The following is a 14,419-nucleotide window of genomic DNA, read 5'->3' on the forward strand; positions in this document are numbered from 1 at the left end:
GGATGGTCTTCAAGACAAAATAAGTTAAATAACTAGAGTAGATATGCACACGTAGGGTAGGTCAGTTGATCAAAATAGCGTATATGTGTTTTTGCGGACAAGTTTAAATTTTATTCACAGCAATTGGTGTCAAAATCAATTTTACTATGCTGAAACTAGAAATTGTGAAAAAGCAATTTATAAATTGAATTAAGAGGATTGATATTATTTATGGACATACAGATGGAAAACTAAATGTTGAAATAATGAATGAGGCTGCCTCAAACGAAGACAAAAGGTGAACGTCGGTCCTATATCAATAGAGTGAGCTACTAAGAACCATTGGGTATAAAAGCGTAATAAAATGTTTTGAACAAACGATAATATTTACATTAAAGAAATGAGGGATTGAACGACACGAGTATAAAAACGTGATAAAATGTTAAAACCCACTTAGCAGCTTCATAATTTGAAATACTTACTCATTTTATTATCATTTAAAAAAAAAATTCATTCGACTTGGAATTACTTATTATCATAGATTCAATTTCTCGACATGTTAAATAGAATGAATTAAAATAATGCTCATGAGAAGAAGAATGATCTTTTGCATCTAAAGAGTAAGATTCATTTTTTGAGTAATGCTAAGGAAACTAAATTTGTTGATTAAATTTGCAAATTAAATGATGTGCCACCAATAAGAAATGAGTACGTTTATCAAAGTTTAAGTAATACTTCAATCATCAACTTCCATATCATTTAATTTAAAATTTAATCTACAAATTTAGTCTCTCTAATTACTCTTATCTTTATTAGTCGAGCCTATCGAATATTGGTTAATTTTAAAAATAATTTTCACCATTTAATTTTAATATTTACCGTTCGGTTTTCAGACCATCAACCATCCATGTGCAAATCTCTGGTCAATATTAATATTCAAAGGTCCCACCTTTCCCTTTTTTTTTTTTTTTTTTTTTTTTTCTTTTGGCAGGAGCCGCCTTCCCCCTTCGATTTCGTGTTATCCGATCTTCCACACCCCGAAACACACAAAATTCAACAAAATCTCCAAAACCTTCAAGAACCCAGGAACCAAAAATCAGGTTAATAAGTTACCATAAAAATTCATGGAGATTTCATCTTTTACTCTGTCCACTCCAAGATCCCCACTTTTTCTCCCTTCCCAATCATCCCAATCCACCTTCTTGACCAGCAATGGCACCACCTCTTTGTCCTTCAGCAAAAGCACTGTAAATGGCAGTGCTTTGGTTCTGAGCAGAAGCAGAACAAGGACTAAGAGAGCCGAGAAGGGTATGACGTGTACCGCTCTGTTTGGTCTTGGGATGCCGGAGCTTGTGGTTATAGCTGGTGTGGCGGCTCTGGTTTTTGGACCCAAGAAGTTGCCTGAAGTGGGGAAGAGTATTGGGAAGACTGTCAAGAGCTTCCAGCAGGTTGGTTTCTTTTTTTCCAGATCTGTTTGGTTGTCGAGAAAATTTATGAACTTTGTTGCCCATTTAATGATTGTTGTTGTTGTTGTTTGTGTGTGTGGAAATTGGAAGAAAATTGAGATTTATAGTTTGCTGAGCTAAATAGGGTTTTTTTCTTGAGAAAGTTTATGCAATTTCTGGAATTTTTGTTGCAGTAGCTTTAGTTTCGACGAAAAGGAGGGAAAAAAGAAAGACAATTTAGGGTACTCATTTTTGCGGATATTGTGTTGAAATGGGAGGATAAATGTAAAATTAGAAAGAACGAAATGCCATGCCATGCTTGTACTACCGTGCTGAACTCCAATCGAAGAACATGCTTGTTAGTGGCGATAATCAATGGTAGAAAACACTATGTGTAAGAAGGGGAAGAAAAGTTAAGGTCCTGTTAAAATGGAGTAAATCAAGTGGGATAGCTGTATTGGTGCTTAGTTAAGTAAATGCAACTCTTGGAATGGTGATTAGAATTCTAGTATTCCATTTACTTCCCTTTTCGGCGTTGTGTTGTTATGAATGGGGCAACTCGTGAAATGTTTTAGATTGTTGACTATTGTGGAGTTGTAGACTTGTAGTTTAGTTGTTTCTGCCTTGTGTATGACTTTTGGTTAAAGTAATTGTACAGTTGTTGGTGCCTCCACATTGTGGAAAGAAACTACGGTAATCTCTAAGTTATAGTAGATTTCACAGTGATTTTTAATGTGAACGTATTTGTTTTCATCTAAGGTAGTTTTCCTTTCGGTATTAATGGCAACGATTTCAAAGTTATAACATGGTTCAAAATGATGGTGATTGGAAGGAAAATAAATACAATGGAACCCCTTACTGTTCTTTTTGAATAACAAACGATAACAAAACAATAACAAAGCCTTATCCAACTATGTGGGGTAGGCTATATGAATCCTAGAAAACGCCATCGCTTGGTTTTGTGCCAAGTCTTCCATTAGCTCTAGGTGCTTCATGTTTTTCTTAAAGTCTCTTTCCAAGTCTTCCTAGATCTTCCTCTACCCCTTTTGCTCTAAGGCTCTAGCTCATAATCGTATTTTCTAACCGGAGCATCTATAGGTCTTTGGTTCATATGTCCAAACCACCTTAACCGATTCTCTCTCATCTTATCTTCAGTTGCGCCCACTCCTACTTTACCTCATATATCCTCATTCTTAATATTGTCCTTTCTCTTGTGCGACATCCAACGAAGCATTCTCATCTCCCCTACACTTTGCACGTGTTGAATAATAAACAATATGCGTGTAAAATGCAATTCCTATGCATTCTCCCCATTTTTGCTCTCTGTTGAGTGAACAATGTGAATTGCAAAAATTTGAGTGATGAAAATGAGGGGCTCTAAATGTAAATAATTATTACATCTCTAGGGGATTTATAGGTCTTGGGGAAGGGGAGAAGGGAAAATGTGTCATATGGAAGTTAACATATATGGACGATCAAATTTAGTTTTTGGTTTAGTCATATGGAACCTCTAATGTTTGTTATGTTTATGTATTTTATTTTGGAGTGTATGATGTGGGGATCGGGAGAACGGGAGAAGGATCAAATGATTATGAGCAGATGGATGCATATAGATATCAAATTCAAAGAGTTGATACTCGGTCAGAAGTGTGTAATTCATTGGTGATCAGTGATCACCAAGCATAAAGTTTTCTTGTTAGATTTTTATTTACATGTTACTTAAAAAAGGTGGGAATAGAAGTATATTCTCCTACAACTTGTGTTAAAAGAAGAAGGATGGCAATTGACGGTTTTGGCTCATTTGGTTGTTAATCAGTACAATATCTAAAAATAATGATCTAATTATTACAGATCCAAATAAATTCCGCATGTCAATTTCCGAGGAATACTGAGCGGTAGGCACCTTACGAAAAAGTTTCGTTCATATTATAGTCTATTAAGCACTCATAAATGGGGAGTAAGAGAAGAAACAGGGATGCATAATTTATTCATCTGACCCTTAAAATTGGTTAGGATGTGATTTCTTTGTGTATGTGGTAGCACGCGATCGAAGACTAATTTAAATGTTGCTGCTTTCTTCAGTGAGCTTTATTAAGCGAATAGTGTAATCACTAGAAACTTTGAACCGAGTGATTTTATAACTTCTAATTATCTCGTTTTCTCCGGCTTCCTTTCTGTGCTTCTCATAATTCATAAAGAGTGTATTTGAATCCTCTGTAAATCTTGCAGGCAGCAAAGGAGTTCGAGACAGAGCTTAAAAAAGAACCTGAGGGCCTCACAGAGACACCTACAGCGGCCAGTGAAGAAGAAAAACAAGATGCCAAGGTCGCAAGTTCACAGGAAAACGCATGAGATTGTAGTGATATCTCAGTCGATACATTCTCCATTTTTTGTTATGCTGTAAGTTTAGAACAAAAATAACGCAGATCAATATTCTCGTTCTTTATTAATCTACTTGTTGTGTTCTCAGAACATGTTAAGTTAGATCACCTGTATATCTTTTCTTTTCATTTCATTGCAAGGGCCTTGTAGCTCAGTTGATTAAGCGAAGCGCATTTAAGTTAGATCGCCTTAGTTGCTTGTATCAGAAAACTCCTTTCTTTAGTCAAGGGATAGCTTTGCACTTTGCCCTCTCTCTTCAACTCACTGCCTTCTCAAAAATTGGACCAAATTATGTTCCCCTTCTAATGCATTGCTGTTGCCTGCCATGCTCATAAGGAGGAGAAAATTGTATGTCCGGCTTCTCGTATATGGCAGCACTCGCAAGTGGTGGGCTTGGGAATAGGACCCATATGCAGAGGGGAACGGCCCGTCACTTTTGAGAATTTTCCGCCATATACAAGGAGCAAGGTATAAGATTTTTCACATTAGGAGGGGGGAGAATAGACCCCAAGAAAGAAGAACCTTTTGCTTTGGAATGAAAAGGAGGAGCTTCTCAATTAGGGTTTTGCTTTCCTTAAAGTAGGGTTCAAGGTGTCTTATGGCGTACGCAACCCTAAACCATTTTCGCAGATAATGGAATAGTGGTCCAAATAGTCGCCCTTAGGCCATGACATCCATCCCAACTCAATAAAGATTTAGTAATTATATACTCACTTTTGAGTAAACAAGATTATTTCTAGTTAAATGATATAATTATACCATTATAAAGGCTCTTTCTTATCGGGATGTTAGGGCCTTGCGTGTAAACCGAGTATTTAATTTTGGAGCAAAAGAATGACAAACAATGAGATATAGAGGAGTACAAAGTCTTTATCTAAAGAGATTTCCATTTTTTTGTAAGAATGAGGACTAATTGTGAGGCTCACGTCACATCGAATTTTAACTATCTGAAACATTTATGTTTTAGTCTCCATTCATAGGTCATCTTTACAAAAAAAAAAAATCAATTCAATCTGAAATCATTTACCCATTTGATTATCATGGTGAAATTTCAATGTTTCTTAGAACATAGTATTCGTCAATTTCTTTGAATTTAATTAGATGCCTCAAACATTCTCTATTTGGCTCATATTTTGCAAAGATGATCTATAAAGTGCAACTTGAAAAATAGAGAATTTAGATTGTCAAAGTTTGATGTGAAATAGGCCCCACTACTAGTCGCCATTAAAAAAATGGAAATCCCTTAAAATAAGAGAGAGGATCCTTGTCAGATCCTCTTTGTGAGGATCTCAGGAATCCTTCAACCACATATATTCATCATGCATCGTGCGGTCAATTTTGATCAGGTACTGTTTATATTCAATTTTAAATAAAAAAAATTTACAATGATTTATGACCGCACGATGTACGATGAACGGATGTGATTTAAGAATTCTCGATATCCTCACAAAGAGGATCCGGCGAGGATCCTCTCTCTTAAAATAAAGGCTCCTTATAAGGGTATATAATGAATACATAATTGATACAATGTCTTCTACGTATCTAAATTTGGCTACAATAAAGCGGGATACCAACTACAAAGTTGGTCCTATCATACAAAACTTGATATTTTAACAGGGGGTGTGCTATCCACACACCCCAAATTATTTCTCATACACCCCTTGTTAATTTTTGTCTGTTGATCTTCTTCAATTCATCCAATCCGACGATCGAAAATTAGAAGGATGTGTGAGAAGTAAAATGGGATCCCTTTAACAGACGCGTGATCTCTGTTCCTTGTTTGTTCTCCCACATTTTTCAGCTTTATATAATTTTATATGATATACTTTTTTTTCTCTGATTGCTTCAAAGGCTTTAATCATATATCAAAAGTAAATCTAAAAAGAGGTAATGATGCACTAATGATAGGTATAGCTTGTCTTTTTGGGATACCACACTATTTTGGCTTACATATAGGCGATTAGGCCCCTTATCAAGGCTAAAAGCCTCACAGAAAGATTTTTCTATGTCACCACGCTTATATCATTACGTGAGTATTTTTACTTATTGCTTGAGAAAATTTTAACATATAATTTGTTGCATCTCCACTTACTAGTATATTTTTTATCCGCCTGACTAATGAAAATATATTCTAATTGGGGGTATACTTATGGTTACACCACAAAATCTTCACATTACTCGAGTCTCGCTCATCTTCTATATGTAAACAGGCCATCAATGAGCTCAACACTTACATAGTGATGTACCTTGGTGATACGCAATAATTTTTTCCGTGAAAACCCTCTATCTTGGTTTGATTAGGCTCTTTAAAACTTAAGTTTGCTTATGATGTATCTTTGGTAACACCACAAAAGTTTCTCCTTAGAGCCTCATGTTAACAAGAATATTATACCCTATCACCAACGGTCTTTCCTCACGACTCTCAATCTTCATTGGGGAGTGCTAGCAATCTTTGCACTAACCTTTGCATTTGAACATTTTCACTTCTTCACATGACACATGTCATTTTGGTACGCTAAAGATCTTCAAATGACACGTTCATTTTCTTACGCTAAAGATCTTGTTTTCTAAGTAAAATGACATATGTCATGTGTAGAATTGAAATTGTTCAAATGTAAAGATTAGCGCAAATATTACTAGCATTTCTCTTCTTCATTTAGGTCTTGCCATCTTAATCTTGCAACCAAATCAAGTGGCAGAATGAGACACTGACGTGAGAAAATATCTCTGATTGCACTCAAGATTTCTCTCTCCTCTATCTTATTTAGTGTATTTTAAAGTTTAGGATTACATATGATAGGTGTATTGTGGTGTATCTTATAGGTGTATCATAAAAAAGTAACCCCACTACATAAAGAGCACCGACCCTTAAAAGGGAAAAGAATTAAAAACTAGAAAGATAACAACCTTTGTGAATTCAAATTGTTTGAGATGCAAATGGACAACGTTTGTCACTAGTCAGCTAGGCCCGAGACCCCTACCAGCCCTAGTCAATTTTTTGTTTGGGCTGCTAACATCAAACCCAAGTTTATCACACATTTTTCCTATTAAAAAAATTAAACAAATAAACTACCAATCGAGAAAGTTCAGAACGATCATTTTTGAGGTGTCAATAACAATTTTTTTTTTATAGAAATGTTGAAAACGGTCGCATTCTCCACATAAAAGGATGAATTTAGAAAGAAAGAAAAAAAAAAAGATTATCCTAAACCAACACGAGGTGGCTCAATGGTTGGGACGAATTCCAAGCCTGTATTTCACATGACACATTATGAGTTCAATTTTTGGAACTTGTGAATCACACGATGGTGCCCAGAGGAGGCTGAAATGTTTTTGTTAGTCCTTCCAATCCACGAAAAGGTGGATTGTCATGACAAAGTCACCAGCTGGTCCTTAAAAAAAAAGATTATCAAGTTATAGACTAATATCATTATTTAAGAAAGCAGAACAAAGAGGACCGAAAGTAAGGAAAGGGATCCCCGGATCCCTTCCACCAAATCCACCAAATCAGGGGATCCGGGGCCTTGAAATTTGATCCAACGGCTAATGTTATTATAACCTTTAAAGGGGGCCCATGTTTTTACTGTTTGATCAATTTTCAAGGGTCCGGATCCCCTGATTTGGTGGATTTGGTGGAAGGGATCAACTCCGAATCCCTTTCCCAAAAGTAAGATGTATGAACCAATAATAGAAACTTAATTACGTGAAGTAAACATAATACATGATTTTCAGGTTGTAAAATTTGATGGTAACACTCTCTGGTTTTAAAAAGTTGGAACTGATTTTTCTATGGATTGGACGGCTATGATCATCCATGAGAGTATCTTTAATTATGCACCCTAATTATGTATTTCCCATTTTGGTTAGGGTATGCGAGAAATATGTCTAAATCATGTAACGAGAAACTCTAACCTAATTTACAAGCTTAAATTGGGAGAAGCATCACGAATCGTAACTACATCGTTACATAATTCACCGCATTTTCAAGAAGAACTCGTAGAGCACTAAGCAGATTTTGAGTAAATTCAGTCTCTAGTGATCCAACTGCACATAATAGCAAATATGAACCCTAATCAGATATTCTTCAAACTAGAAGTAGAAATAAAGTCGGAAAAAAAAGAGAAATTTTGAATAGGAGGTTTTTTGAGAAGAGTTAAAATAATTCATATCAAGTCATCGTAAAAATAGGGATGTCGATAATGAAAAAAGTTGAGGTTTCATCGTAAGTTAATTGATAATATATGATACATGCAATGTCTCTTCTTTCATTAGTGTAGAATTCATTATCAACACGTCTCCTCACGTATGACTTATTTTCAAGTCTAACACGTGGACAACACAACTCAAATGACGTGAAGCATGTGTGACCATTGGACTATACATGTGAGACAATTTTGCTCTGCGATCATAAAAGAAGTTGAAATTCTACCATAAGACTAATTTGCAATATAAAAAGTAACCTAACTACTTATAAACATATATAAAATCTATTTTCTCATGAATATAAGATTAATTTTCAACCGATAACACCACCTAGTTCAAATGTCTGCTTATATATCTTTCAATTGTCAAAAAAGAAAGAGAAAAAATTGCATTGTTTCTTTGTTGTTTCTTGAAGAAAAACATCTTGTCCTGTCAACGCGTAGGACTAGGAACTGTAGTCTCACGAAGACCGCAAAGTTTGCTTCTCTCTCCTCCTCTTCTTCTTTCTCTCTCTCTCTCTCTCTCTAGAAGTCGGAAACCATAAATCACACGCACACACAAACCCAAAATTCCCAGACCCAAGTCAGAGTGTTCAGAGCCAAAAAGCAAAGAAAATCAGAAAACCAAAAAGAGAAGGATTTTCAGAAGAGCTCCTTTCCCTCTCTCTCTCTCTCTCTCTCTCTATAAAGACCAACCAGAAAACTCTACCAAAACCCATCACTCTGGAATTCTGGAAAAACCAGCTCGAAATCCCCGAATACCATTTCCCGGGTATCGGGTCTGACACCCACTTCACCAACACAAAACCCGACTTCTCAAATTCCCTCCCACTTCTCGATACACAGTCACTCTGTTTCTCTCTCTCTCTCTCTCTCTCTCTCTCTCTCTCTCTCTCTCTCTCTAAAAAGAGCATCAAGAACCCAGCTTTAATTCTTTACTCACCAAACCTTTCATCTTTCTTACTGTAAATTGCAAAACCCATCTGAGCAGTTGCAGAAAAAAGTTAGTAACTGGTGGAGTTTTGTCAGTACAAGTAAAAGAAATATGGCGGGAAATCCCCAAGAAGGACTTGGAGACGATTTCTTTGAGCAGATCTTAGCTGTGCCGCCGTCGTATAGTGCCGGTGGTGGTGGTGAGTCAGCTGGTGGTGGGTACGGAGGAGATGTGGGGTCCATGCCCATGGTGCTGCAGCTGGGTTCTGCTGGGTCTGCGGGTGGTGGTGCTGGGTACAGAGGAGGAGGAGTTGGGATGGGGCTGGGTATTCCGTTGGGTTTGAACTTGGAGCAGGGTGGTTTTCTTCGGCAAGACAACAGGTTCAGAGATGAAGCCAACAATAATAACAACACAAACAGTTCCAATGTTTCTGCTTCAATTAATGTAAATCTCTCTCACTCCACTTTAATCTTAATTTTGTTTTAAGATTGTGATGTCAAAATTGTCTGAAGTTAAGTCAGTTGGTTAGAGCAGTAGCACTGAGTTTGAATCCCCTAGAGTAGTCTTACAATATTGTATCAGGCTAGTTGGTCAGAACAGTTGCACCTGAGTTCGAATTTTCTTCTAAGTAATTTCTTTTCTTTGCAATGGATGTGAGAGTTGAGAACTAGTGAAGTGTAGATGCTAGCTGGGTTAGGGTATTCTTGTAAAATGAAGAGTTTGTAAGGTTAATTCGGTGAATGAATCTTGTTATTTGTTGTCAGGAGAGTGACATATTGATCGAGCTGAACTGGTTTAACTTACGTTTGCAAATCTTGATGGTTTAGTATTTGTTTGGTGTAGCAGGGAAGAGATTCTGTGCATATGTCAAGTTTGTTTCCAGCATTTGGACATTTGCAAAATCACTCGTCACTCCGTCCAACGCCACCACCTCCACAACCTCCTCACCAGGTACGTCCAACACTAACATTTCATAGTGACCAAGTTGCCCTCGCTATTTCAAAGATGCTCTCTTTATTGGGAGAGACTTCTCTACATTCGGTGCGCCACCGTGACAATTCCAAACCAATAACGCGATGTTAGGTCATTGCGTTATTCGTTCAGAATGCAACAGTGACCTACCGGGAGTAGGTAAAGTCCTTTTGTTATGTTCCCCAAGGCCAAATAGTAAGATTGTCATAACTAGTTGAACTTGAAATGTGTTATTCATCGTCATGTGACATTCCAATTCAATAATTCAATGTTATCTGGCGAGAAACTTCACATGGTATTTTAGTATTAGATCGTTGTACCACGGTAGTTGTGAACCCGTTTATGTAAATATTGCTCCTTTAGAGGATGAGGGTTTATGTAAATATTGCTCCTTTAGAGGATGAGGGGTACCGTTGATAATATTGTTGTAATCAAGGGCTTTGTTTCAGGCACATTAGTAGTAGGTAATGATGTGTACTGCACGTGCTTGAGGGAGAGTGGAGAGAATTGTTTAGTAGGACGTGTCCGACAGACAGAAGGCTCCATGGGGTTGTTCGAACGTGTAGATGAGTTCTGCCATTCAGGGAAGAAATTTTTTAATGTGACGGGAACACGACGCGGTACATTAGCTGTCATAATACAAATGGTTGGAAACTGAAAAAAAAAATCTCCAACCATTTGTATTATGAAACTTGGTATACTGACCTATGTTACTATTATACTGAAAAATCTCTCATTCGAATGACATTTTGGTCCTTTCGAGTTTCTCCAATTGCAATCTTTGTGGCTTTCTCGGTGGCCACGCGCCTCTTGGTGTGTGGGAACATGCGCTCCTGTTCTTCACACGGGGTTGGCTCCCACTAGTTTGACTTTGTCAATATGTTGAGTTCTGGTGACTATGGTTGATTCGGACTTGTACATATTTTGCTGCATAATTTGGGGAGTTTGTTTAATTTTTTCAATTAGTTTGACATGTCCTAGGTTATTTTCGTTTTTGGATGTTTCAGTGATGGCTTTTAGATTTGTCTAAAAAGTTAGTCAATTTGGCATGAATTGTTTGTGCCTAAAGAACTTCAAATAGTATATTGAAAATTGTTCAAGATGTGAATTTTAAACAGTACATCGAAGACTTGTTCAACTATGAAAAGTTGAATGATTATTTTCTTTTTTGACATTAAGAACATATCTTGACTTGTTCAACTAAAAATTCAGTCATCCTCACCCACAAGCTGTTGCCAAGGATTTACGCAATGAGATGCCAAAACTTAGTTTCGTCGTGTAATTTAATGGACAATGTTTTCGTGTTTATCTCTTACTTGTAAAGCATATGATAGGGACGTTGAATAAGGATGTGAAATGACTTGTAAGATGGTGTTCTAAGTTGGTGTTCCACTATGGATTGTCGGGATTAATCTGATGGACTTCCATCAAATTAATCCCAACAGTCCATAGTTTCAATTGTCCAGCTGAATTTTGACATATCTGTACTCACATCAGATGATTAAGTATGCATTAGTTCAAACGTAACACATGTTGATAATTTATGGATTGACTTAATTTTATTAATCTTTGTGCCGCAGTTTCATAGCCAACCACCACCAGGGCTGTCTAATGCTGTCCATCACCCTCCTTCCATCCGCCCAAGGGTTCGAGCAAGGCGAGGCCAAGCAACAGATCCCCACAGTATTGCTGAACGGGTAAGCTAAAATTCTTCTTTGTGGGAATGTTAGCATTAAGTTCATTCTCATTGAAGACGTCCAAGTCGCTTCTGCTTAACATGTAACATATAATTCAAGAAGTCACTCCAGCATGTATCTAGCCTATGCAATTTTGTTGAGACTGAAAAAGTCGTCTGCTATTCATTAGCGTCGAGGACTACACTAGTTTTATAATAACAAAGATCCCTTTTCCGAAAACACTTAAAAATTCATCCTGGCATCCAATCCGATGCCCTGCTTATACAGTTCTATAGGTAATAATATACGTATACGTATTTATCTTCTTGGTATAGTTACGCCGGGAAAGAATTGCAGAGAGAATGAAGGCTTTGCAGGAATTGGTACCCAGTTGTAACAAGGTTAGTGCCTTAAAGCGAGTTTTAGTACCTTTTGCTGGATGAATTGCATTTCTTCTTGTTTCATAGTGTCGAATTTTATTGATGTTTGAAATAGCCTAGCTTTTGATGTATACATTTTAACAGTATTGACACGTTATGACATCGTTGTGCAGACAGATAGGGCAGCTATGCTTGACGAAATTGTGGATTACGTGAAATTTCTAAGGCTCCAAGTTAAGGTATATGAGTCAAAATTCAAGTAGATTCATCATCTCAAAAAGACTAATTTTCGTATGTTTCAATTTCCTCCCCTTGGTTTTATCGGTTAGTATGTCCTAGGAGATGGGGTAATTTGGTACCTTCTTTTATTGCGTTTCTGTCGGAGGTTTCATTGCTTTTATATGTTCTGAAGTTGCTCTTCCATCAATGGCTTCTTCTTTCAGAAGTTGGTTGGTCTGTGGAGTATGTCAGTACTCCAAATTATTTCCACAACTCCCTAATTTTCACAAAAAAAAAAAAAAATATATATATATACTTCCTCATCTTTTAACAAAAAACCGTTTTCTGCACGAAATTGTTAAAAGAGTTCTTCAAATTCATCGTTGCTTCGGAAACCTGTACGAAATGCTAAAGTCTTCAAAATGTTTTCACCATAAGGTAGGTCCCGGTGACTTGCTTTGTATGAACTAGTTATTTTTTTTTTTCAAACGTGGAATGACTTTGTCTGCTTGGAACCTCTAGATTTCAACCAAGTCCTAATCAAACAGAAAAGGACACTGAGTGTACGACTTTCTTCTAATTTCAAGGTTAATCAACTTATTTTCTCGATACTTATTGATGTGATTTTGTTTTTATGGAAACAGGTTTTGAGCATGAGTCGACTCGGGGGAGCAGGCGCAGTGGCTCAGCTTGTTGCTGACGTACCCTTATTAGCAGTTGAGGTTATCTCTGCACTTTTTTTTTAAATCGATCCAACTTATTATGGAGGCAGCATATTAGAATTCGCTATTAGATGCATACAGTTTACCGCGTCAAATGTACATACGTTATGATTACAAAAGTTTCTCTAATACATAACTAGGCTCGATGAACAGTTTAAAACGCATTGATTAATTAGAGTAGTCTATGTACTAATCTACCCTTTCTGTCTCCCTTATGTTGACTATTTTTTTCGGTTTTTGCTTTAATCCTACCAAGGGGGAGGGCATGGAAGGAGGAACCAATCAACAAGCATGTGAGAAGTGGTCGAACGATGGCACAGAACAAGAAGTAGCTAAGCTGATGGAAGAAGATGTAGGAGCTGCCATGCAGTTCCTCCAGTCCAAGGCCCTCTGCATCATGCCCATATCCCTCGCCCCAGCAATTTTCCGGACACATCAACCAGACGCACCAACAATTGTGAAGCCGGAATCAAACTCCTCCTCATAAGCCTCTCCAACAAAGTATCAACTATCACATGCCCCCATCCACACCTCCCAGCACACTTGTGGGCCCCACGTCCCGCCTTAGTACCGTTGTCACTCATGACAACGGGTAAATTTATAGGTCGAAGTTCACTAAACTTTTTGAGTTTTGTCAAACAAGGGGCCGATTGTCATGCCATTGGAAACCCTAGGGGAGAATTTTCAAAAGCAAAATTGATGTGTTCCCTCCTCCTCTTGTAACATCAATGGTGGGATTGGTTGAGTGAGTGTGACCTAAATACTTGGTGGTGGGAGCTTTTCAGTTTTCTTATATGGATAATGGGAGATGGGGCCAATCAAAAGGGATAGATGGGTTTGCATGATTGTATTTTCTGAAATTTTTATTTATTTTTAATGCAAGTTGAAAGTTGGATGATGGTTGGTTGTCTTGTAATGATACGTTGGAAGCTTCTGGCATTGCACTATTGCAGAAAAACATGGGTTTGAGTTTGTTGTTTCTCTAAAAGTGAGGTGAATAATTTTTTTTTCAAATTTGATGAATAATTATTGAAGGGAAAGTTATTGGGGGAGAGGGATAGAAAATGACATCTTCTATAGAAAAGTAATAATACGAAAGTTCTACTAAGTGTGCCGATGTATGACATGGACCAGAACAATAATGTTTGAATGTATAACCAATAATTCAATAAAAAAATTTAAAGTCGAAAACTTTCGTGTACATTGTGCGTACTAACAAAATTTCAAAAAGACGAATCATACTTGACCGGACATGGATTTTTTAGGTATTAAATTGAGTTTCTTTTTTATACAAAGCGGTGAGAGACACGAAGGCAAAACTTTATGTGCAAAGAGTTTTAAGTGGATGAAATTTCGCATATATGTATCAGGTTGGAAGTGTGCCACCGTCTTACAGCCAAGTTTGAATCATTGTCCCGGTATGATAAAGTAGTTTAGAATATCTTAGGATTCGTTTGGATGTGCTTTTAAAATGACTGAAAGAGTTTTTGGTGAGAATGTTTTTAGAA

The 14,419-nt window shown here is 37.1% G+C and overlaps 2 protein-coding genes across 3 annotated transcripts; both read left to right on the forward strand.

Annotated features, from left to right (window-relative positions):
* The first annotated feature begins 974 nt into the window (after positions 1–974).
* LOC126620077 (sec-independent protein translocase protein TATA, chloroplastic-like) lies at positions 975–3,908 on the forward strand. The gene is made up of 2 exons (XM_050288547.1): positions 975–1,427; positions 3,654–3,908. The coding sequence occupies exons 1-2, from the start codon at positions 1,104–1,106 to the stop codon at positions 3,774–3,776; spliced, it is 447 nt and encodes a 148-aa protein (XP_050144504.1). The 5' UTR covers positions 975–1,103; the 3' UTR covers positions 3,777–3,908.
* A 4,577-nt stretch (positions 3,909–8,485) lies between these two features.
* On the forward strand, positions 8,486–13,809 carry LOC126619786 (transcription factor UNE12-like). Of its 2 annotated transcripts, none has more exons than XM_050288197.1 (7): positions 8,486–9,386; positions 9,786–9,893; positions 11,495–11,611; positions 11,926–11,991; positions 12,144–12,209; positions 12,834–12,911; positions 13,168–13,809. In XM_050288197.1, exons 1-7 carry the CDS (start codon positions 9,054–9,056, stop codon positions 13,396–13,398), a joined length of 999 nt encoding a protein of 332 aa, XP_050144154.1. In that variant the 5' UTR covers positions 8,486–9,053; the 3' UTR covers positions 13,399–13,809. The 2 variants fall into 2 exon arrangements, with proteins under 2 accessions (XP_050144154.1, XP_050144155.1); XM_050288198.1 differs by having other exon boundaries at positions 8,488–9,386; positions 9,789–9,893.
* Positions 13,810–14,419: the final 610 nt, after the last annotated feature.

The sequence above is a fragment of the Malus sylvestris genome, chromosome 4, assembly GCF_916048215.2.
Source record: "Malus sylvestris chromosome 4, drMalSylv7.2, whole genome shotgun sequence".
Taxonomy (NCBI): Eukaryota; Viridiplantae; Streptophyta; class Magnoliopsida; order Rosales; family Rosaceae; genus Malus; species Malus sylvestris.